The sequence below is a fragment of the Chlamydotis macqueenii genome, chromosome Z (genome assembly GCF_036417535.1).
Source record: "Chlamydotis macqueenii isolate bChlMac1 chromosome Z, bChlMac1.mat, whole genome shotgun sequence".
Classification (NCBI taxonomy): Eukaryota; Metazoa; Chordata; class Aves; order Otidiformes; family Otididae; genus Chlamydotis; species Chlamydotis macqueenii.
This window is the reverse complement of record NC_141593.1, coordinates 24240649-24264172: the sequence shown is the minus strand read 5'-3', so window position 1 is coordinate 24264172 and position 23524 is coordinate 24240649. Positions and strand designations below refer to the sequence as shown.

Genomic DNA, 23524 nt, shown 5'->3' with positions numbered 1-23524 from the left:
TTCCAGAGTAAGTCAGAAGATTTTAAGCGGTTTTGAAAAGAGTTAGACATTAGTTGGAATCTAGAAATATGTTCCAGAGGAGAAATAAAAATCTGATCTGTTTAGCCTATCAAGAACAAGTTGGAAGGTGACTTAATGATAGTGCAGTAGTCATTTTTGCAATGATATAGAATCATAGAATAGTTAGGGTTGGAAGGGACCTTTAAAGGTCATTTAGTTCAACCTCCCCCTGCAAAAAGCACAGACATCTTCAACCAGATTAGGTTGCCGAAGGTCTTGTCCCACCTGACCTTGAATGTTTCCAGGGATGGCGCATCCATCATATCTCAACCTGCTTCACTGTCTCATCATCCTCATTATAAAAAATTGTTTCCTTATATCCAGTCTGAATCTGCCTCCTTCTGTTTTAAAACCATTACACCTCATCCTACCACAACAGGCACAACAGTGAAAGAATTTCTCTCCATCTTTCTTGTAAGGCCCCCTTTAGGCACTGGAAGTCCTCTACAAGGTCTCCCCAGAACTTTCTCTTCTCTAGACTGAACAACCCCAACCCCCTCAGCCTGTCCTCATAGGAGAGGTCCTCCACCCCTCTGATCATCTTTGTGGCCCTCCTCTGCACTCCAACCTCCTCCAACAGGTCTACATCCTTCTTATGCTGGGGGCTCCAGAGCTGGATGCAGTACTCCAGGTCAGGTCTCACCAGAGCAGAGTAAAGGGGAAGAATCACCTCCCCTGATCTGCTTGCCACATTTCTTTTGATGCAGCCCAGGATGCAGTTGGCTTTCTGGGCTGCGAGCACACATTGTCAGCTCATGCTGAGCTTCTTGACCACCAGCACTCCGAGTCCCTCTCCTCAGGGCTGCTCTCAATTCATTTTCCCTTCAGTCTGTATTTTTGCTTGGGATTGCCCTGACCCATGTCCAGGACCTTGCTCTTGGCCTGGCTGAACTTCATGAGGTTTGCGCAGGTCCTCCTCTCCAGCCTGTCAAGGTGCCTCTGGATGGCATCACTTCCCTCCTGATATGAACATTCATTATCACTTTAAGTCTTCCATCTAGTCTTGATTAAAAGGAAAACTGAGGGTAGAAATAAAGTTCTGTGATCTGAGTACTGTCACAATGATTCACCATCAGCATGGCTTTTTATGGTTCTAAAAATTTACCTGCATCTTAAAATCTCATGGAAATACTGCAGAGTATATTACACTTACAATGTCATATCTAGCCTGGAACCCTGCCAAGGCACCAACACTACAAATCTGGCTTGGACTGACAAAGAATTTAAGTATATAATTGCCTACTTTAAAAATGTGAGACTCAAAGGAAAACACAACTTAATGAACCAATTACAGCCATGATTTTCTTTGTGAATCTCTACCACCAAAACTGACAGTTTGTGCCATCCTAGTTGCTGAGAACATAAGCATTAAAAGCTAGCTATGGTATAGTCATTACATGCTACAGAAGTTGGATTCCAATGTTCTCATATTTTCTCTAATATTTTGTTTGTCCTTAATATTCGGAGCATATATCACACTAAGTTCAAGTGCTTTACTTAGAAGCTAAGTTAATTAAAAAAAAAACAAAAACAACCACCGTACTTCTGCTATAAGCTACTAGAGATTATTAGCACCACTTTTAAAGAGGTGTATTTTACTTTTCAGTATTTTAAATTTTCTATAAGCATACACATTTATTAATTTAACATTTTAAACAAAAAGGAATTTTTCATACAGCAGCATTTCGGCTTTGAAGCAAGGGCTTTGTATTTCTTAACAGCAGCCTGTGATCTGGGTCCATAGTATAGGTGTTTTTCACTTTTGGATCCTTTTCCTTCTGTTCTTCATCAGATTCATAGAAATTATTTTCACTGTATTCTTCCACCGCCTCATCATCCTACCAAAAGACAAAATGACAAAACCATAGAAAGATTATTTGAATCAATTGGTTTTATTCATTAAGGAAATAACATACAACACCACAATTTCATTTAAGATACATGCATTTTTAAAAATATAGCTATTAGCTTTTCTACTCCAGTTTCCTTGAAGCGGTAAATGTATCGGCACAAAAAATAGCTTAACAATATATGCAAAATTTCCTTAGAAAAATATGAACCGCTAAATGAAATATCTTCATTAATATTCTATAAACTAGATTAGGTATGAATATTGGTCTTTTTTGGACTTAAAGCCCATGATCCAAAATTGACATTTCTGGAAATGGTCAGTTGTTTAAATTTCCCTCTTTTTTGAAAACATAATGCAAATCATGTGCATTCTTCCCTCTCTAGCAATATAAAAATTATCTGTGAAAGTAGCAAATCCCAAAAGAACGGACTGGTTTTTTTCTTAAGAAATCAGATGGGAAAAAGTTTACGTATCCTGAGGCCAGCCTTTTCTGATGAAGTACAAATCCTTGAGCTGCTTAAATAAAATTACGAACTATTAGCATAACGTAACTTAAAAAAACTACACAAGATATTGAATAAATTAATTAACATTTGAGATGTTAGTAGGTTAGGCCTTTCTTTTACACCAGAAGGCTAAATAAAATAATATAAAAGAATTTATCTGATTATGGAAACACGACTAATTAAAATAAATCTAAGATTTCTGATGTGGATGAAAAAAACGGATGAAGAATACATTTAAAGTATTCCATTATGTTTATATTTAATTAGCACTAAAAAGTCTAAAACCTTAAAGAAAAGTAACACAGAAACCATCAGGATTAGATCAAAACAGACTATCAGATCTGAGAAGCTGTGGTCTGGGTTATCAATATTGTGAGTATTCAACATTACAAAACTTTTTTTAAAAAATAAGCTACTAAATTCTGCAACTTGTTACATTCCAGTGTGTCCTTGCTCTCCTAAATTCTTCTGTTTCACTTTGCCAACAGAACACCCAACAAAGACAAAGAACATTACTGTGTCTAGCTGGAGCTATTCACATTACAATGGGCTGGCTGATACCAAACACCAACCATATCAATACCTCTCATCTCTCTCTCCAGTATAACTACTTTAAGGAACATTCAACTCTACAGAATGGTTTTAGGAGGATTATTTGAGTCATATACCCAACTGCTGAATTTTTAAAATATATAATTACTTTTGAGACAAATCTTTTTAATTATAGCTGGCAGTAGCAAAATGATCAAAAGTGAATGGAAGAATAGCTAGAAATGAAAACAAAGACCTACTTAATAGGTCTTCAGAAACCCAGGCAAGGGTAACTTCAAACCTGTGCTGCATAGAATTATAGAATAGTTTGGGTTGGAAGGGACCTTTAAAGGTCACCTAGCATGCCTTGGTCAAAAATCATGTGTAGTGAAAGAGTCCATAAAGGTGTCTTCAGTAGAGGCAGGGGGAGGGAGAAAAGAAGTGACAATAAACGAAAGTTGTAATTTTATTCTGGTTTTTATTACAATTGGAAAGGACACTGAAAATAAAACCTCCCTTCACATTTCTTCTAATTTTTATTCCTTGATGCCAACAGTGCTCTCAGTGTTTTACAGAATCCCTACCAAGCTCTTAGATTTCTTATGCAACAGCAACCAAAGTGATTTAGTTTGTTTACTTCTCTGGCTACACATCTTTGTAACAGTCACCTTTCTAAACTAAAAACTCAAGATGCTAAATCAAGAGTACTGGTAACTGAATTCCTCTCCTTGTCTACAGGGCAGGCAACTTGAAAGCAAAATTGCTGATACCAGTGCATCTCAGCCTTGCAGTGAAGAAGCTTCCTCTAACAGAAGGAGGGTAATTCAGTCTTCATTGATTCTGTCTTCAGTCTCCCTGCCTTGACTGCTAACAGGCACACACATCAGTAATACTGAACTCAAGAGGAATACAGAGTAAGAAATTGTATTTAACTCATTAAGCACTGTTGTAAAGAAACAGATTGAGCTCTCACATTTCTGTTGGTTTTTTCCTTAAAGAATTGATGGTTAGAAACATACTTTGAGCAGAGTTCCAAAGAACTGTTAAACAACTTATGTCTCTTACAAAACACTTTTAATTTACATCTCATTAGAGTCTTTATATTGAATCTCCTTCTTCATACCCCCAAAGCAGGAGCATTAATGTGGTCTTTTCTCATAGTCGTGTATTTTACAGCAATCTTACAATATTTCTCTTCTCTCAAATCTGTTGAGATCTAATATGAAATAATTATGTTCCAGACAAAGGATGATGATGACACACAGGGAAGTAAGTTTCATAGACTGAAAATCATTAAAATCAAGTTGATGAAGTCCAAATTAGTCAGAATTTGTAGCCACAGGGACCTTACTAGGACAAAGAGAATATCTAACACTGCAAGATTTGTACATTATCATAGAAAGAAAAGCAAAGTATTATGTAAAAGAACCAGGAGACTGAGAGATAAAAACCTGTAGGTTTCTTGGTGTGCAAGAATTGTTTCAAATTCTATTAATCATCCCAGACATGAAGAGTAGTTACCAGCAGATGTGAAAATATTCAATCACTCGCAACACTTTAAGCCTCAACCTAAACTGCTGACTATACTCACTGCCAAAAAGAGTGTACCCACTGTACATTTAGAATCACAGAATCATAGAATCTTACAGGTTGGAAAAGGCTCTTAAGATCAGTGAGTCCAACTGTTTACCTAACACTGCCAAGTCCACCACTAAACCATGTCCCTAAGCATCACATCTACAAGTCCTTTAAATATCTCCAGGGACAGTGACTCAACCACTTCCCTGGGCAGCCCATTCCAATGCTTGATAATACTGTTGGTGAAGAAATTTTTCCTAATATCCAATCTAAGCCTCCCCTGGTGCAACTTGAGGCCATTTCCTCTTGTTCCATCACTTGCCACCCAGCTTGTTACAACCTCCTTTCAGGTAGTTGTAAAGAACAATAAGGTCTCCCCTCAGCCTCTTTTTCTCCAAACTAAACAACTCCAGTTCCCTCAGCTGCTCCTCATAAGACTTGTGCTCTAAACTCTTCACCAGCTTCATTGCTCTCCTTTGGATATGCTCCAGTAACTCAATGTCTTTTTTTTTTTTTTTGTAGTCAGGGGCCCAAAACTGCACACAGTATTCAAGGTGCGGCCTCATCAGTGCCATGTACAGGGACACGATCACTTCCCTACTCCTGCTGGCCGCACTGTTCTTGATACAAGCCAGGATGCTACTGTCCTTGGCGACCTCAGCACACTGCTGGCTCACATTCAGCCAGCTGTCGACCAGCACCTCCAGGTCTGTTTCCACCAGGCAGTTTTCCAGCCACTCTTCCCTAAGCCTACAGCATTGCATGGAGTTGTTGTGACCAAAATGCAGGACCCAGCACTCAGCCTTTTTGAGTCTCATACAGCTGGCCTCAGCCCATTGATCCGGCCCTCTATAGAGCCTCAAGCAGACCAACACCTCCCACATCTGCAAACTTACTGAGCATGCACTTGATCTCCTCATCCAGATCACTGATAAAGATATTAAACAGAAATGACCCCAACACTGAACCCCGGGGAACATCACTTATGACCGGCCGCCAGCTGGATTTAACTTCATTCACAACTCTTTGTGCCCAGCCACGCAGCCAGTTTTTTAAGCAGCGAAGAGTACTTCTGTCCAAGCCATGAGCAGCCAGTTTCTTCAGGAGAATGCTGTGGGAAACTGTGTCAAAGGCTTCACTGAAGTCCAGTGTCCACAGCCCTTTCCTCATCCACTAAGCGGGTCACCTTGTCATAGAAGGAGATCAGGTTAGTGAAGCAGGACTTGCCTTTCATAAATTCATGCTGACTGGGCCTGATCACCTGGTTGTCCTGTACATGCTACGTGATGGCACAAGATGATCTGCTCCTTAACCTTCACTGGCACTGAGGTCAGACTGACAGGCCTGTAGTTCCCTGGATCCTCTTTCCAGCCCTTCTTGTAGATGGGAGTCACATTTGCTAACCTCCAGTGAACTGGGACCTCCTCAGTTAGCCAGGACTGCTAATAAATGATTGAAAGTGGCTTGCTGAGTACTCTCAGCACCTTTGGGCGGATCTTATCCAGCCCCATAGACTTGTGTGTGTCTAAGTGGCATAGCAGGTCACTAACCATTTCTCCTTGGATTATGGGGGCTTCATTTGGCTCCCTGTCTCTGTCTTCCAGCTCAGAGGGCTGGATACATGGAGAACAATTGGTCTTACCACTAAAGACTGAGGCAAAGAAGGCTTAAGTACGTCAACCTTTTTCTCATCCTTTGTCACTATGTTTTGCCCCACATATCCAAGAAAGGATAGAGATTCTCATTAGCTCTCCTTTTGTTGTTAATGTATTTATAGAAATATTTTTAAATTGTCTTTTACAGCAGTAGCCAAATTAAGTTCTAGTTGGGTTTTGGCTCTTCTAATTTCCTCCCTACATAACCTCATGACATCCTTGTAGTCCTCCTGAATTGCCTGCCTCTTCTTCCAAAGGTCATAAACTCTCCTTCTTCACCTCAATTCCAGTCAAAGCTCTCTGTTCAGCCAAGCTGGTTTTCTTCCTCACTGGCTCATCTTCCAGCACATGGGGATGGGCGGCTCCTGCACCTTTAAGATTTCTTCTTGAAGAATGTCCAGCTTCCCTGAACTCCTTTGCCCTTCAGCATCATGTCTCAAGGGAATCAGTCAGCCAGGGTCCTAAATAGGCCAAAGTCTGCCCTCCAGAAGTCCAAGGTAGCAGTTCTGCTGATCCCCATCCTTACTCCTCTGAGAATCAAAAATCATGCTCACTGTGCCCAAGATGGCCTCCAACCATCATATTATCCACAAGCCTTTCTCTGTTTGTAAACAACAGGGCTAGTGGGGCGCCTTCCCTAGTTGGGTCGCTCACCAATTGTGTCAGGAAGTTATGTTCCACACACTCCAGGAAACTCCTGGATTGGTTCCTCTCTGCTGTAATGTATTTCCAGCAGACATCTGGTAAGTTGAAGTTCTCCATGAGAACAAGGACTCGTGATCAGGAAACTTCTCCCAGCTGCTTACAGAATATTTCATCTGCCTCTTCAATATTTCATCTGCCTCTTCAGCCCGTGGTGCAGCCCATGGTGAGGCCGGCTGTGCCCCTGCAGCCCATGGAGGCCCACGGAGGAGCAGAGATCCACCTGCAGCCCAGGGAGGACCCCACACGAGGGCAGGCAGATGCCTGAAGGAGGCTGTGGCTTGTGGAGGGCCCGTACTGAGGCAGCCATTCTGGAGGGACTGCACTTTGTGGAAAAATGACCCACGCTGGAGCAGCTTCACAAAGGACTGCAGCCCATGGGAGGGACCCCACGCTGGAGCAGGGGAGGAATGTGAGGAGCTCTTTCCCCCAATGACGAAGCAGTGGCATAAAGCGGCATGTGATGAACTGACCATTACCCTATTCCCTCTTCCTCCCTGTGCCGCTCGGGGGTAAGGAGGTAGAGATAATGTTAAGCCCGGGAAAAGGGAGGGGTGGGGGGAGGCTATATTGTTCTCTGTCTCATTATCCTGGTTTTACTAATAAATGAGTAGTTTTCCCCAAGTCAAGTCTGTTTTGCCTGTAATGGTAACTTTAAGGATCTCTCCCCGTCCTTATCTCAAACCTCGAGTCTTTTTTCTTACATTGTCTCTCCTTATTCTCTTGGAGAGTAGAGAGAGAGAGAAACTCTGTAGTCTGGTCCCGATCGGGGCTAAACTACGACACAGTCTTTACTTAAACTGCATTAAGTTCACTTCACAGTTTGTAATAGCACATAATTTAGTTGTGCAGTTAATAGCTTTTCTAAATTGTGAGATCACTAAAAAGTTCAGAACCCTGGGAGAATGAAATGATTAAAAATTGAGAGAGACCACTAGCATTCCAGGCTAGGAATTGCAAATAGACTCAGTGCATTCCCCATCTTCTGCAGTTTATTCAATCCAGTAGAGAAGCAAATATTTTAGTGTGAAAGAACACGTGTAATTCTTTTTTATGTTATTCCAGACATACAGTTTAGGGACATCTTCATAAAATATTAACAACTTAAATGAAGAAACTGCCAGATAACGAGTTCCATTAGCCTGTTTTAAAAGTTGCTAGGTAAATGAGCTAACATTTAACTAAGATCTTGCTTGAAATTACATTTAGTATGGCATTAAAGTTGAGAATGTGCCTTCTGTTTAAGGTAAAGCACATTATGTGAATGCTACAATCACCTCTAAGCAGTGCTTTAAAGATCCACAAACTCAGACTTAAAGTAAAACTTCACTGAAATCCTAAGCATGAACACATACTATTTGCCCACTCTACCAGCTTTAACTCCATCTTCTATTCAAAAGTGATTCAAATATTTGTATTCCTAGGTTAAGTATAACTGATTCTAAAGCTATAGACTTAATTTCTCTCCTCAGATTTATTAGGAAAAACACTCACAACTTTTTTGATTTCTGCAGCAGAACCATTGGCAGAGAGGAACTTAGCTATCTTCCAGAGCCCATTCTAATACTTCTAAGAACTGCTCTCAAAAGAATTTTTGATAACCTAGGTTTTGAAGGTAGGAAGAGGTTTGGGACTATTCACTAGTTGGTGAATCTGACTGCAATACAAAAGTCACCTTAGCCAAACAAGATCAGCAGTCCACTTACTGTATCATTAACAGTATCCTTGGAAAAGGGAAATGGTAGAAAATGTATAGAACAGTTTCCTACTTAAAGAATTAATGACATATCCAAGATATATCTGAAATTTTGATGCTGTGTGTGAAAATGCCTACATAAATCCTTTCACATTATCCTGGTTTTATTGGGGGGTTGGAGGTATGGTGGCAGCTTCTTAAGAAGCTGCTAGAAGTTGCTCCCCTTTGTCTGGTGGACTCGCCTGGGCATAGGGCAGACCCGCTGCTGGCCAGGGCCGAGTCAATTGGTGGCAGAATGTTCCCTGATAACGCCTCTGCGGTAATGTATTTAAGAAGGGGAGAAACAGGGGAAAAAAAAAAAAAAAGAAGAACAGAAGATGTGAAGAAGCTGAAGCAGGGGCAGAGAGGGAGAAGCATGAGCCTTGTGGGCCTTGCAGCCCTTACTCTCTGGCCCCCCGCCGGGCGGCCATCTGGGCCCAACTCCGCCCAACCCGGCTGCAAGAAGCAGAGAGGAGATGAGATGTGAAGAGAACCTGAGAGGCGTCTGCCTGAGCCAGTTGTGAAGAATTTATTGTGAGAGAAATGGCTGCAGACACCAAGGTCAGTGAAGAAGGAGAGGGAGGAGTAATGCTGCTCCTGGCAGAGATTCCCCTGCAGCCCGTGGTGCAGCCCATGGTGAGGCCGGCTGTGCCCCTGCAGCCCATGGAGGACCCCACACCTGGGGCAGGCAGATACCTGAAGGAGGCTGTGGCCCGGGGAGGGTTCACACTGGGGCAGCTGTTCCTGAGGGACTGCACACTATGGAAAAATACCCATGCCGGAGCAGTTTCACAAAGGCCTGTAGCAGGGGAGGAACGTGAGGAGTTCTTCCCCAGAGGAGGAGAGAGCGGCGTAAAGCAACATGTGATGAACTGACGATAACCCCCATTCCCTCTTCCCCCCTGTGCTGCTTAGGGAGGGGGTGGGGTATGGGGAGGAGGTAGAGATAATTCTAAGTCCAGGAAGAGGGAGGAGTGGGGTGAAGTTATCTTGTTCTCTTTCTCATTTTCCTGCTTTGGTTTTAATAATAAACAAGTAGTTTTCCCCAAGCTGAGTCTGTTTTGCCTGTAATGGTAACTTTAAGGATTTCCTCCTCTCCTCATCTCAAACCTCGAGCCTTCTTTCGTAAGTTATCTCTCCCTATTCTCTCAGAGGATGGGGGGAGTGAGAGAGACTGCGTAGTCTGGTCCCGATCGGGGCTAAACTATGACACATGCTTCACAGATGGCTTTTCAAACACTACAATAGACCTATCTTCAGTCTATCAAAGCAAACAAAAAATGATCCTCAAGGTACTAAAAAAGCCAAGGAGATGAGCCATGACAAGTTTCTGAAAGATGAGCAGACCTCAACCAATCTCACCTGTTACAACTACATGCTGTCACAAGTATCCATCTCTACGCAACAGGAAGTCCTTTAATAAGATACAGGTATGACAGTGCAAGTAAAGCTTGACATGAAGAATTGCTAGTGGTTTAAAAAAAGGCACAATCTCACATGGTAAATATATTTGAGAAATGAAAGCATAACCAACATAATCCGCAGCCTGGATGGAGAAAGGCCTTAGAAGGCACAAAGCCAAGTTTCCCCACAGAGATCTTCAGGTAAAGTGTAAGAGCAAGTTATAACTTCTGTCTTGTTAAGTCAAAGGGAGTTGAACAGTCAAAGGATAAAGGGACCAGATCCTCCACTCCATAAATAATTGCTTCCTTTCCAGTATTAACCAGCCATCAAAGTATATTCACCCTTTTTTAGGCAGGCTGCCATTATAACCTGTTGTGTGATAAAGACTTGTGCTACTGTGAATGGACTAATGGGACCTAGTAATGATCTGACGAGGTGCTGTGATGGCCATGTGAAAGTAGTGGAGTATTTCAAGTGCCTAACTATAAGTATGTAGTGCCATTTTATACTCCCTCAAGTATAAGAAATATCTGTATGGGTCTGGCAGATCCTGAAGGAATGGAGCCTACAGGAGGTCCATAACAACTGAAGATTGGCAGGGCATCTTGTAGCATTTAGAACAACACTAGACTCTCAGATAAATTAACTATATCCTTGTTTCTCCAAAGGTCAGAATCTTCAGATACTTCCTCCTCTGTAGGACCAAATTAATGAAGCAAGTAATCAAACTATTTTCCTATTTAAAAATAGCTATTGAATCTTTTATTGTTATATTGAAGGAAAACAAGTTACCAGCACTTAACAAACTCCTGCTGATGCTCTTGTGTATAGAGCATCAGAAAGGAATGGGCTGTGGATTACAATACAGGCAAGAAACAAACCAGATCAGAGGGCCAGGATACATGTTACAGTAATAGTGACAAACAGTAGCTATTCCTGAATGGACAGAAAGCAGGAGGTGACTTTGCTGTCCAGAGACCAGAACAGCACGTCCTGTGTAGTCTTAGATACCATGCATTCACAGCTTCCATGAGCAAAGTTACTTAAAAATGAATCAGAATTTTAGAAACTTAATTTATCCTTTCTGCCATACATAGAATATTAAAAGATTCTGGTAATGAAGTAGCACTCTGGGATATGGTCTACGTTCTACCAGGAAAGAATTTGTAAGGAGGCTTCCTGAAAAAATCTGCAGTCATAGGACCAAAAAGCCTATGTCCATTATTCCTTTCTAAATTAAGGCAAAACAGACTGAACACTTTCAGTCCAAAAGTCAGCAAATACAGAATGCAATGATTAGGTAGTGTGATATATAAATAATGATATATAGCCTACAATATTTATGTAAAATATTAATGCAAAATTATCACACTACCAAACATCATATTCTATCACTCCACTAGGGACCAGACCTGTTGCTCCTGCACAATTCAAAAAGTACATACACATTTTCAGTTAAGTGAACTACAATGGAATGAAGAACCAATAAAGATCACAAGATCATCATAATATTACTCTGATATGTTTGAATACTGTAATTTTAATTATAACCACAGTCTATTCATTACCATTGGGACAGAGAGGTCAGAAAGAAAACCTGAGGTTTTCGTTGGATTCGTACCACAATGCTGATCTGAAGCCACTGAAACAGACTTAGACTCCTACAGTGCCCTCTTCTGAGGATAAATTTTCAGATTACAACTCTATTCAAATGAGTCTGCTGGAATTATACTAAAAATGTAATATATTAATACAGTTAGACAAAAGATATTCTATAATTCCAATAAATTACAATGGAAACTGCTACATTAGTTTTAAGTTTTAGATAAAAGCTATCATGTTCTGGTCAAATGAGATTTCATGGTTCCTTGCACAAAATTATATGCCTGGCTTTTAAAAGTTTATTTATGTAAAGAGATAAGCATGCTTTCAGCGAATAGAAACTGAAGTGAGTATTAATGGAAAGGGTAGTTGTGACAAACTGAATTGTGTCACACTGTGAATTGTATTTTCTGATTCTAACCCTCACTTTACAACCTTAATATTGGGCTAACAGTCACATGTTGTTGAAAATGAATCTATTTTTCAAATGCAAACATCTGCCAGGAAATGATACAACTTGAACAAGGGTTTACAATGTGAGTACCATTGAAATTTCTTAACAGATTTTCTACAATTCAGCAGCCATTATGGTCTCAGACTTCTATTAACACAAAAAGTCAAGAGACACAAAAAAGAGGCAGGTTGATAACTCATAACCTAAAAATGTATGAAAATAATGAGATAAGAAGTTTTCAAAGAGAAAACTCTTCCCTTCTTTTCTCCCTTCACTGTGTTCATACATGTAGACATGCTTTCCTATTTTCAGGTTATTCACCAAAACCAGGGCATTTTCACAGAAGAAGTATCGCACCCAGGAATAATTGTTTTCTCACAGATTTCATCTCACTGGGACACAAAAGTTCTGAAGTGTCCTTGAGCTCAATTAATCCATTCACTAAAAAAGGCTTTCAATTTTCTTTTAACACTAGGTTGTTTCAAAGAGGTTCAAGAGTTGAGGGAAGGGAGGAGTACAACTTCTAGAGTTGTATTTCATAAGGGCTCAGGATTGTGGCAATGGTCTCATAGCCTAAAGATCAGTTGCACAGTTTCACAACTTAAATCATTTGGAGTTTAGTATTATCCAAACCAAAGTGATTTCATGACAATTACGCATTACTAGTAAGAAAGGACTGCATCAGCATGTGACAATAGTTCAAAGCTGCAAAAATAAGATTAAAATTAGATGAGATTATAAACAGTATCTATTCTTTGGCTTTAAAACACTAGCTTTAGTCTCAGTTCAGTTCCAACAAACAAGAAAGCCATGGCACAAAATCCTCCATTATCTTCTTGGTACTCTTAGCAGTTTACTGACTATGATGTTGTACATCCCTGTAAACAGCTATCCTAGGGCAACTTTAAGACATTATTCATAAAGGGATTTCTCTTCCAAGTCAGCTTGCCTTGTGGTATCAATAGCCTTTGGAGTTGCATGTGTCATACTCACAAAAACATTTTCACATTTCTTTAAAAAAACTAAATTTTAATGTGGCTAAGGAACCCTTAACAAAATTCTATTAGTTTAGGGAGATTTCATACACAATTCAAAAAAAGCTTTCTATATAAAAAGTTTCCAAGTTGTAAATATAGCAGGCTTGATACCTAAGCTACACAAAGGTACTAAGACACCTAACTCAAGCTTGAGAATCAGACTGCAGCAAGTGAAATTTAACATTAAGGCATTTTCAGTCATAACATTGTTCTTAGCTTAACTTCTGGCATATATAAAAGTTACTTGATAAGTGATAAATAAATGAAGCTTCATTTGTAGTTTACTACATCTTTTCCTCGCATGTACATATTCTAAGACTATGTCCTTGTATATTCTCATTTAAACAATATCCTGTATAATCCCAATGCAGATGTACATGTTTATTTCATTCTTCAAAAAGCCGCAATTTTCCCATATAGTATGATTATGTAAACTCATTTCTCATATGACTCTTCAAAAACTCTTCAATCCAGCCTCGCAGTGGCTTTTAAAAATTTGCCTAACCAGTAACATAATTTTGAATACAAATTCAAAAATGTAATGAATTAAAAGACTTAGTGAAAAATTAAAAAAAAAAAAAGAAAGAAATCTCAAAATGTTCTTCAGAAAGCCTGTACTCATACAAGTTTTATACTACAGCTGAGACAAGGGCATCACATAGGTCTAAGTATGGGTTTGAGGACCACTAAATATTAAATTTTTCCCAATATATAACAATTACAGGAACATCTGTGCTAAGTAAGATCATACCAAACTAATGTGAAAACTCAAGCAGTGTTCAAAAGCTAATTCTCATTTCTACAAGGAGCAGTAACTAAGTCTAGGACTGCTGTCTAAAAACAGGGGCAAAGGGTTAAATATGTCACAGTAATTAACATCTTTCTGCAACAACCCCAAATTCCCAATTATTGTTGTAACAAAGTCCCATGATACTTGCTGCTAGAATTAAAACAATCAATTATGATTTTTAGATCACTTCAGTTTACTCATAACAGTTAAGTTCTCCTCAAAATGGAAGTGAGGCATAAAACAGCTTTCTCTCCCACAAAAACACACTCATTACAGTAGTGTGTGGAAAAGGTATGATAATGAGAGTGCAAAGACAGATCTGCAAAGCAAAGAACAGAAAAAAAACTTTAGAGCATAAGAAGACAGGAAGGACAGAAAATACAAGGAAGAACAAGAAGGAATAAAATAAACATTGCAAAAGCAAAATGGAGAAGGAGCAAAGGTGAAGGGATAAATTAAAGAGAAAAGATAGCATCTGCTTCTAGCTAAAAGAAAAAGTTAAGGAAGCTTATTTTGCAAGACTTCTAATTATCCAGAGAAAATCCTAGTATAACAATGAAAAGGCCACACAAGTTACTAGACAGAGAATAATATCCCACAGATAGCTGCCCAGAACAAAATTCATTAATATTTTGGCATGCAGGAAGGCCCAAAGGTATTATAAGAGTGTGTTCATTTCATATTGTTCACACAATTTTCTATGATTAAGTGTCATTGAAATGGACAAAATTAAAGCTAGAAACTTCGGTAAGTCATGTGCTGATGGGGGTCTGGTACATCTGATATTTAAATAGACAGTTAGACAGTTGATACTTAGATTTCTATTAAAATATTTCAGTGTTTCCTTCCAAATAATCTTCACCTCCATAAGTCTAGACAGAGATAAAAATAATTTTAACAACTTATTTGCAACAAATGGCTAAAATGCCTTATATCCTATATATAAATAATAAAAAACCCCTCATCCTGAGTCAAGAAGGTAAGACTACAGCATTGGATGGAATACACAGAAACTTTGTTGGTCAAATTTATGGGAAAAGCAGGGGTTGCCTTCTTAATTTGATAGAGATGTCCTAGAGTACTTGCCTACACAGATTCTACCCACTGCTGCTATTCCACTGCAAGTCTGTTGTGGGACTAATGGAAACTATAGCAATACACTTTTCTGCAAAGATAAATGGCTTTTCTTCAGACTATACTTCTCTTTTGCCAGCAGTAAGTGCTTGGCAGCAATAATGCAAACCAAATTGGAAAATTCAGATGGTTGAAATTTAACCCTCCCTGTCCCTTCAGTTATTCTTCTCCTGGATCAATTCCTTTACCCAAATTGCTTAGAACCACTACCCTAACACAAGGGAATGCAGGGAGAAGATGGAGGGAAGGTAGAAAGACAATAATACTCCCTTTCAGTAACAGAAGAGACTATTACATAGTGATCATGAAAACAGTCTCAGATTATATCCATAATGACCAGAAAGTTTTGTTTAGAATTTCAAGTAATCAACTTTCCACAATCAATTGGAGGCCAGTTTTTGTTATAAATCTATGCTCTAAGTTATTCTGAACTTATTAAGTAGTACACCTGGTAGGGAAAAATAAATCTGGTATTACAGTTAAATAGCTAGCCAGTCAATTTTATGCCCCAAATGCTTCACCCAATAGCCTCAAGTAAGTAAATTTTATATTAAACATTAACCCTTCCTCAATGTATATCTAAAATAATCTGGTCAGAGACTATCGCAGTCTGCAAAAAGGGAAATAGTAACTGAATCCAGAATCCTCCAATTCAGACTGAGGATTCTGACAGGTATTCTAAGAATGGAAGAGATAAATAGTATAACATGTAACTTCACTGTACGCTAGTTTCCCCAAATTTAATATTTTAATCTTATGAGACAAATCAGACTCAAGTAAATCTACTATCTATGTGGTCTCACACTTGCATCTGAAAAAGACAGCTTAATGGATGCTGAAAATGAGATGACTGCTTTTGATCTCTGGGGAAGAAAATTCTCTGGCCTCATGATCTTTTAGGGTAGGGGAAAAAGATTAAAAAAAAAAAATCACCAAAACTATCATCTGCTAGAACCACACAGCACAAGTATCTACAATGAAACTTCAATAAGGTCTACAATGTACTAATACATAGCATATCTTGATTGATTTTATCCTAAAAGACTGAATGCTATTCTCAATATTTCTTAAATGTGTTTGATTATCTGTGTCTCTGAACTCATCATCCTGTTGCAAGAGAGCATAACAAAAAGTAAATCCTCTGCTGAGAACAGAAGAATGGAAAGGTATATTCAGGCTGACAGCCTTTAACTAGGTGAACTACCTAGACAAAGTGATAAAAATTAAAGAAGCTTAAGTACTTTAAAAATATTCTGTATGTAAATAGTTCATTTAGTAATGAATCAACCTGAATACACCTTTCCCTTCTTTCTCAGCCTCAGTATAGGCTTTAGAAGTTTTACTATGTTCTCCTGCAACAAACCGAGAGAACTGATTCAGAATAAACATAACAGAGTAAACAAGTTCTACAAAAGTTAAGGATAGATAGTATTCCCTGTATGCTGTGCTTGAAGCTTTATCATTTACAAGCACAGGGAACGAAACCCAAATATTCAGAACAGTACTAGACACTGCTGAGCCGTCTTAAGTAGCCATTAGACATTGTATTCCATCACACATGACCTTTATGGAATACACTAAAGATTCATAACTGTAACATACTAAGAAAACACTACAAGAGTGGGAAAGATTTTAAGGCATTTAACAAAACACTAGAGATCACAGAATGGCTGAAGTCAGAAGGGACCTCAATATTTTGTCACAGCTAGCAATCAAAATAAATGTTTTCATAGAATCATAGAATAGTTAGGGTTGGAAGGGCCATCTAGTCCAACCCCCCTGCAAGGACCAGGGACATTCTCAATGAGATCAGGTTGCCCAGAGCCTCACCCAACCTGGCCTTGAATGTTTCCAGGGATGGGGCATCCACCACTTCTCTGGGCAACCTGTTCCAGTGTTCTACCACTCTCATTGTAAAAATTTTTTTTTCCTAATATCTAATCTAAATCTACCTCACTCTATTTTAAAACCATTACCCCTTGTCCTGTCACAACAGGCCTTACAGAAGAGTTTAATTTGTTTCTTCTTGTAATTCCTCAAGAGTTAGGCTACTTTCCATGATTCATGGTTTTAGGTATTTACATTCTAAGACTTGCTATTTTTCTCCTAGAAGCCCTTATTCTTTTAGATCATTTTCTTCAGGCTTATTTTCTGACCCCTTCCCATCAGTTACATCAAATTCTGAGCACTTTAAATTCAGCAATACTTCAATAATTAATCCTAAAAGTGTAAGCTTGAGACACACTTCTCATAAGTACTTGTTTACAAATAACTTTGTTATGACTGAAGCCCATGATCAATCTGAATTCACCATTGTTTTCCAATCTTAATTAAATACCAAGAATGTTTATTTATGTAACACGGAATTGTCTGAAATGAAGCTGAGCAGCCCTGAGTAACTGTTTTTTTTTTTTTTTTTGCAATACTACAGCTCCCAGCTCCATTTTGCTCTCTACAATGACCGTCAGCACTTCTGACCAAGTCAGCTGTTCTTAGAAGACAGTCTCCTAGACTGCACATGCATTTAGGGTGGATCTATATACCAGGACAGCTGAAGCAGTCACTACCTCCTGTGATTCTCATCTCCTTGTAGAAACAGGGATGGCTGAACAGCTTGAAAATCAGTCCCTGAACCGCTGGACTGCAACTCAACATCTTCACAGAAACCAACAGCAACTTTATTTTAAACATCTTTATGTATTAGGCTGCAAGCTGTAATGATTCAGGAGCTGTTCGCAAACAACCCAGCAGTCCTGCCAACTGCTGCGACAAGGGCAGAGGAAAAACACTTACACTGGGACGCATTACAATGTTATTTGCCATCAAATCTGTCGCTTGCCAGAGAACTGTTAAAATTGTTCTTCCCACTTAGTCTCAAGCAGGTACTTTCACTCCAGAATAAGTGTCTTGCTCTTATTCCAGTTAATATATGTTAAAGCTGAATGTAGCTCATACAGAAAACAGGTTATTCTGAAACAACTATTTGCACCTAACTACTTAAAAAACTTAAAAAACACCCTCTAAGTATTTCAAGACAAATAAACCAAGGACATTCTTCCTCGCAGCACTCATGACCAGAATTTTAAAAATCTACCTTTCAGAAAGGCTAAAAATAGGAATATAAAACTAAGTATTCTTGGTTAATGGGTAATTTGATTAAAGTGTTGCAACAATTTTAAGTATATTGCTTAGAAAATTATTTTTCTCCAAAACTGGTTAAGTATTTCAAATTTTTCTTTAGGTTTCTAAATGCACAAAAATCTATTCAAAATATGACATCATTACTTGCTGGGAATTAGCTCAACTTGAACAGAAACAGTATACATTTCTCAAAAAGTAAGGTAAATTTTAGTGAATAAAAATGCAAATATGCATTTTAGCAGCCTTGAATTTATTAATCTGATAGGTTTAATTTCCATTTTCCTGCATCAGCTTTATTTATAAAGTGTCGTGCCCTATAAATATGCTGTTATTTTCTATAGTCAAGCACCCTCTTAACAAATCTTCTCATTAATATGTAAATTTAAAGTCAATCGGTCTTCTTCCTGACAGCACCATGAATTCCTAGTGCACTGTATAATCGGCTTTGACTTGGCATCCACTATTTATCATCAAAGATGTCAGTTAGAAAAATTATGGAAAATGCACTGCAATTGATATGACTGCAATCTACTTTGTCAACACTTAATTGTTCCTCAAATCATACATTTACATATAAACAGCCTAAATACTGATCCATAATGATGCAAATAAACTAAATTAAAAATCTCTTCTACTGCACAAGATGCCCTATTGTATGATGAGTTCATTTAAGAACCTATTGACAAAGGCATGCATTTCAACTAGCCTCAGAAAAAAATTCTGCTAATTTAATTGCTGAGTAGGTAGACAAACTAGATTTTGCAGTGAGGCTCATGAAAGTGGAAGTAAAACATCAGTAATACTATACCACTGACGACCAATTTTAGGTTGACACAGCCAGTATTGTTACACAAAGCTTTTACATTCCTAGAGCAGAAGCCACAGCAAAAACTGTCATCCACCTGGTTTCACTGAAAAGAGTACATTAGTCTTATAGAAACCTAATCCCACGAAGACCTCCAACCTCTCAGTCCAAGACAGGAGGTCATCCTTTTCTTCTACTCTTCCTTCATCCAATCACAGATTAAAACTGGCTTAAATCAATTGTGAAACTGTAGCTTTAGGCAAAGCAAATTATCAATTTTTATTCTTTCGAAAGGTCAGAAAGAAGAAAGCAAGTTACTTTCTTTCAATAAGCAACATGTAATAAATACTCTGTCTCAAGGACATTAGGAAAACATATTACTTACGTGTCTCATTATCTGAAAATACTTTCCTTATTTTAAGCAATTTTCTGGAAAGATATGTTCTTACAAACAATTTAATTTTCATCTGAAATGAAAGAGTGTGACAGAACCCAACTGGCAGTGCAAAAATACAACTCTACATCAGGTATTTTTGCTATGTTTCTAGTTTTCTAATCATCACAAGCTCTGCTTATTTATGAAGAATGAACATAACTGTAAACTAAACCAGGCTGAATTTAGCTCTTTGTCCACATACATCTCCTTATAATTATTTTCACATAATAAATATGTGAAATACATACATATATTAATACAGATGTTAATGCCACTGCATTTCAGTCTGATTCCCAGGCGAAGGGTATAAAAAGACAGAATTTGAAAGAGCTCAGTGATAGGTGGTGTCATTTTTTTCCAATGTTGGAAAAAAAGAAACCTTTAAAAATTGTTAATACGTTAATTAGAAACCACAATAATCTGCACTGAAATAATAATGCCTGAACAGAAGTGTTAAGACACAGTTGCTGAGCTATAGCAGAACTACTTCACTCTAAAGAAATACAGAGAAATTTTTAAAAAAAGGTTTCTATAAGGTTCTAAGATCACCTTATATTATTAGAAGTAGGTACCCCAGACATTTTTATGCAACTATACAAAGTTAACCTTCAACTACTGCTATAAAACAGTATATATATATATACCCATGAATATGTACATCTTTAAACATGAATTAGTTTTAAATTAAATGGTAAAATTTAACAGTAGTAACACCCCCAAGCCTGTAATAAACAGAAACAAGCAAAGCTATGGAGCAATTTTATACAGTTCTTTCCAGAAGTATTTTGTCTTTTAATTTAAATTGTTATTCAGAGTTAAATCCCTATTGAAACCAATGTTAATAGCATCAATTTCTTGAGCTGTCTACTTTTTTTTTTATGTTAGAAGTGATAGGATTTGTATTTTGAATATCTCTTTTTATAAGTCTTAAGAATATACTCATATTTACATAATATAAATGAAAATACCACAACATTTTTTACATTGCACATTTCAAAAACATATATTCAAGTCTCCACAGAGTCTCTCAGCACATTAAGAATGCCTAGACAAGTAACATAATGTTCTCCATGCAGTGATACCGGGTATTTGTATCTATAAAAACAGTAGATACTACCCAGTTTCAGGACAGAATGGCAAACCTTTCTAGCTCTGACTCACATAATATCTCTTACAGCAAGAGCCATATCGCTCAAAGAACCACAGTAAAAGGACTCTGCTGCCCATGGGATGTATGCAGGGTAAATCAGAACAAGTTATAGCCTAGGAGAATTCTCATACTCTGAAGAATGGTAGATGCCTTGTTTTAGTGAAGCCTTAGAGAGCTAAGACTTACCCATTAGATTTCTATTTTTGTTAAAGTCTGCATAAAAATATATCTTAAAAGACTAAGCATATCCAGCAATGGAAATAATTCAGAATGCAAACAAAATAGTAATTTTAGAAGTCACAAACTTACCTTCCATGGGCTTACAAACTGCGTACGTGCATATCGAGTTAACATGTGGATTATAACAACTTGACCCCACTCTTCCACATCAACCAACAAGTTACAGAGCTTTCGGTAGTTCTTGTGAATCAGATCTATTCTATCTGGACACACTTCCTCAAATGCCATCACAACGCTCCCAGCTACCAGCTAGAAAACAAAATATAAACCAGAAGGTCAGTGTTCTTTCTACAGTTCATTCACAAATGAGAATCAGAATTAATACTAGCAATCCTCAGCAATTTCAAATTGTTTCTATTCAGTGAAAAGAAACAACAACAAGAAGAAAAACTAAGCCCACAGAAATGGTATCTTATTCTAAAAAGAATTAGGGTAAGCTTATTAGGACAGAGAAAACATTTGCTGTTTCTATTACACACATAAATCTTCACTCCCAGCCCAGAAGACACAGTGCAATGTAAGCATAAACTTTTTTTTCTTATAGTTTCCAAATAAATTATCAGAGAACTTGCAATTAGCTCAGATATAACAGGAAACAAGAAGCAGCATATAGCAATACGCCCAACAAGGTCTATTGGGATTCTCTTACCAACATTGTTGTGATCAAACTGAAGAGGAGCTGGGGCAAATTTCCCAGCACTACTGGGATCCAAACTTCTCTCTCAATATGGCTAAATTAACTGTCATATGAAATTTTATATTTAGAGTTTCATGAATAGACTTTGCAAAAAAAGGCATAAAAATCAGCAATACAATACAGAGATATATTATTACTTGTCCTCAAAGAACACAAGCAGAAATCTGCATGTTGTTCAGCACTTCCCTACCAGTTCCAAGATTACAGGAATGGGTCATTTATGCCTTGCTATGTCCTCATACAATTTTTTTGCCTCCATAAGAAATAAATCTTTACATATACACAAAGATCCTCATACTAACTATGATCATAAAAATAGTTTTGTTTCATGAGAAAATTAAATAGATACTGAACATTCTAATACCTCAATGCTTACTGAAACCTTCTGATAGGGAAGTTTCTTTCAAAAACAAAGAAAGGAAACATATACTGGGTTTCTGTTAAAATTCTGGCAGCAGGTTACTTTAACTGTGGGAACACCTCAAAAGCTGACCATGCATTATAAGGACATGTCATTGTGTGCCTGGAATTACTGTTCTTTCTCTTCTAATTGCTTTAATTAAGATTTGTTTTGTGTCAGAGTACATGTTAAGTCAAATAACTAAAATGATGAGACTTTACATGAAGCAGCTGATATGTATGCAGTTAGCATGCATGCAGTGTAGCCCTCTGGCAGCAAATTAATGTCATATTCTATCTGAGCACTGGGGATCTGCATTTCAACCTCTAAAATTTCCCCAATGGCTTAAAGTAAGCAATTAAATAGAAGTGCAGTTTATTGAAATGGTACTTTTTGAGAAATATTAAATACAAGGATATTCATATGTTACATTTTTCTCCCTGTATTTGGCTGACATTTGGTTTATTAGTATGCGCCCAACATTACAATTGAAAGAAAACAGCTCAGAATATAGTCTTGCTATTATGCTAAACAAGTTTCAGGCTCTGTGGGGATTTTATGAATTACCAATAAGAATAAACGTGAAGTTGCATTTATTGTCTCCAGCCCCCTCCACATACTGGTACCTGCTGGTCCCAGCAAGAATGCAACTCATTCCAGGGAGCAAAATTTGATTATTTGATAGACCTAAAAACCCCACACTTTACATACAAAATAATTTTCTATTTTTTGCTGTATCACAAAAACAATAGCTTTTTTTTTTTGTATTGTTGTACTAAACTTCCTTCTTAATAACGTGCTGCAGTAAGCTATTCTGTAATTAAAAACTGCTGTGACCTGATGCTTAGGTGTAAGTTCAAAGCTCAGCAGAAGACAGTGGTTAACTCCAGGCAAATCACTATCAGTCCGGAGTAGGTATTTAATTAAGCTAGATAAGCTGAGAATGGAGGAGGAAGGATGGGAAGACCTGTATGTTAGAACTAGCCTGCAACAAAGCAGTTTTATCAGGATGCAAAACTCCGAACTACAGTTAAAGCCAACTTGCAGCAGACAGTGTGATGGACCTGAAGTTTTAGAAGAAAGAGACAACAGAGACTTTTTTTAGGTCACTGTCCCATAGACTTTATTATGGATATTCTACTCTTCCACACTGCAAGACAGTATAGCGTCTCTTGACAGGTTTGACATACAAGGGGAGACAAGGAAGGCGGTAAAGAGGTGTGGAGGGAGAGACTGACATACATATCAATTTATGACTATAGGAATAGTCACAGTCTAATATTTTAAAATGCCCTTTTAGGTTATAGGTGAAGGACGACACAGAAGTTGGTGTCAAACTAGTTCTGGAGTGGATACCCTTGCCTTTTACTGCTACTAGTACTGCACACACATTTTGCTGTATTTCTCTTTCACTTGGATATTTTATAGTTTGAAAGCTGACATAAAATAGCATGTATAACACTAGTTTAGATCTTTTAAAACTGAGCATATATTCCATGAACAGCACTGGCTTTTTAAAAGTTCAGTTACTGTGAGTAAACACAACAATTTGATACAAAGCAATACTCATACTGAAATACAGGAATTCTAAATAATTACTTATTTCAATTCACAT

At 37.9% G+C, this 23524-nt stretch overlaps 1 protein-coding gene across 2 annotated transcripts in view; it reads right to left on the bottom strand.

Annotated features, from left to right (window-relative positions):
• Positions 1 to 23524, bottom strand: part of AP3B1 (adaptor related protein complex 3 subunit beta 1) — a 164463-nt gene that overhangs the window by 100950 nt on the left and 39989 nt on the right. For both annotated transcript variants that reach the window (XR_015261512.1, XM_086771530.1), the window contains exons 7-8: positions 20882 to 21061; positions 1737 to 1898 (exon numbers count right to left, since the gene is read on the bottom strand). Coding sequence is in view for 1 of the 2 variants with exons in the window: in XM_086771530.1 (XP_086627656.1) it covers positions 1737 to 1898; positions 20882 to 21061 (342 nt within the window). In the remaining variant the exon portion in view is untranslated. The remainder of the gene's footprint in view (positions 1 to 1736; positions 1899 to 20881; positions 21062 to 23524) is intronic.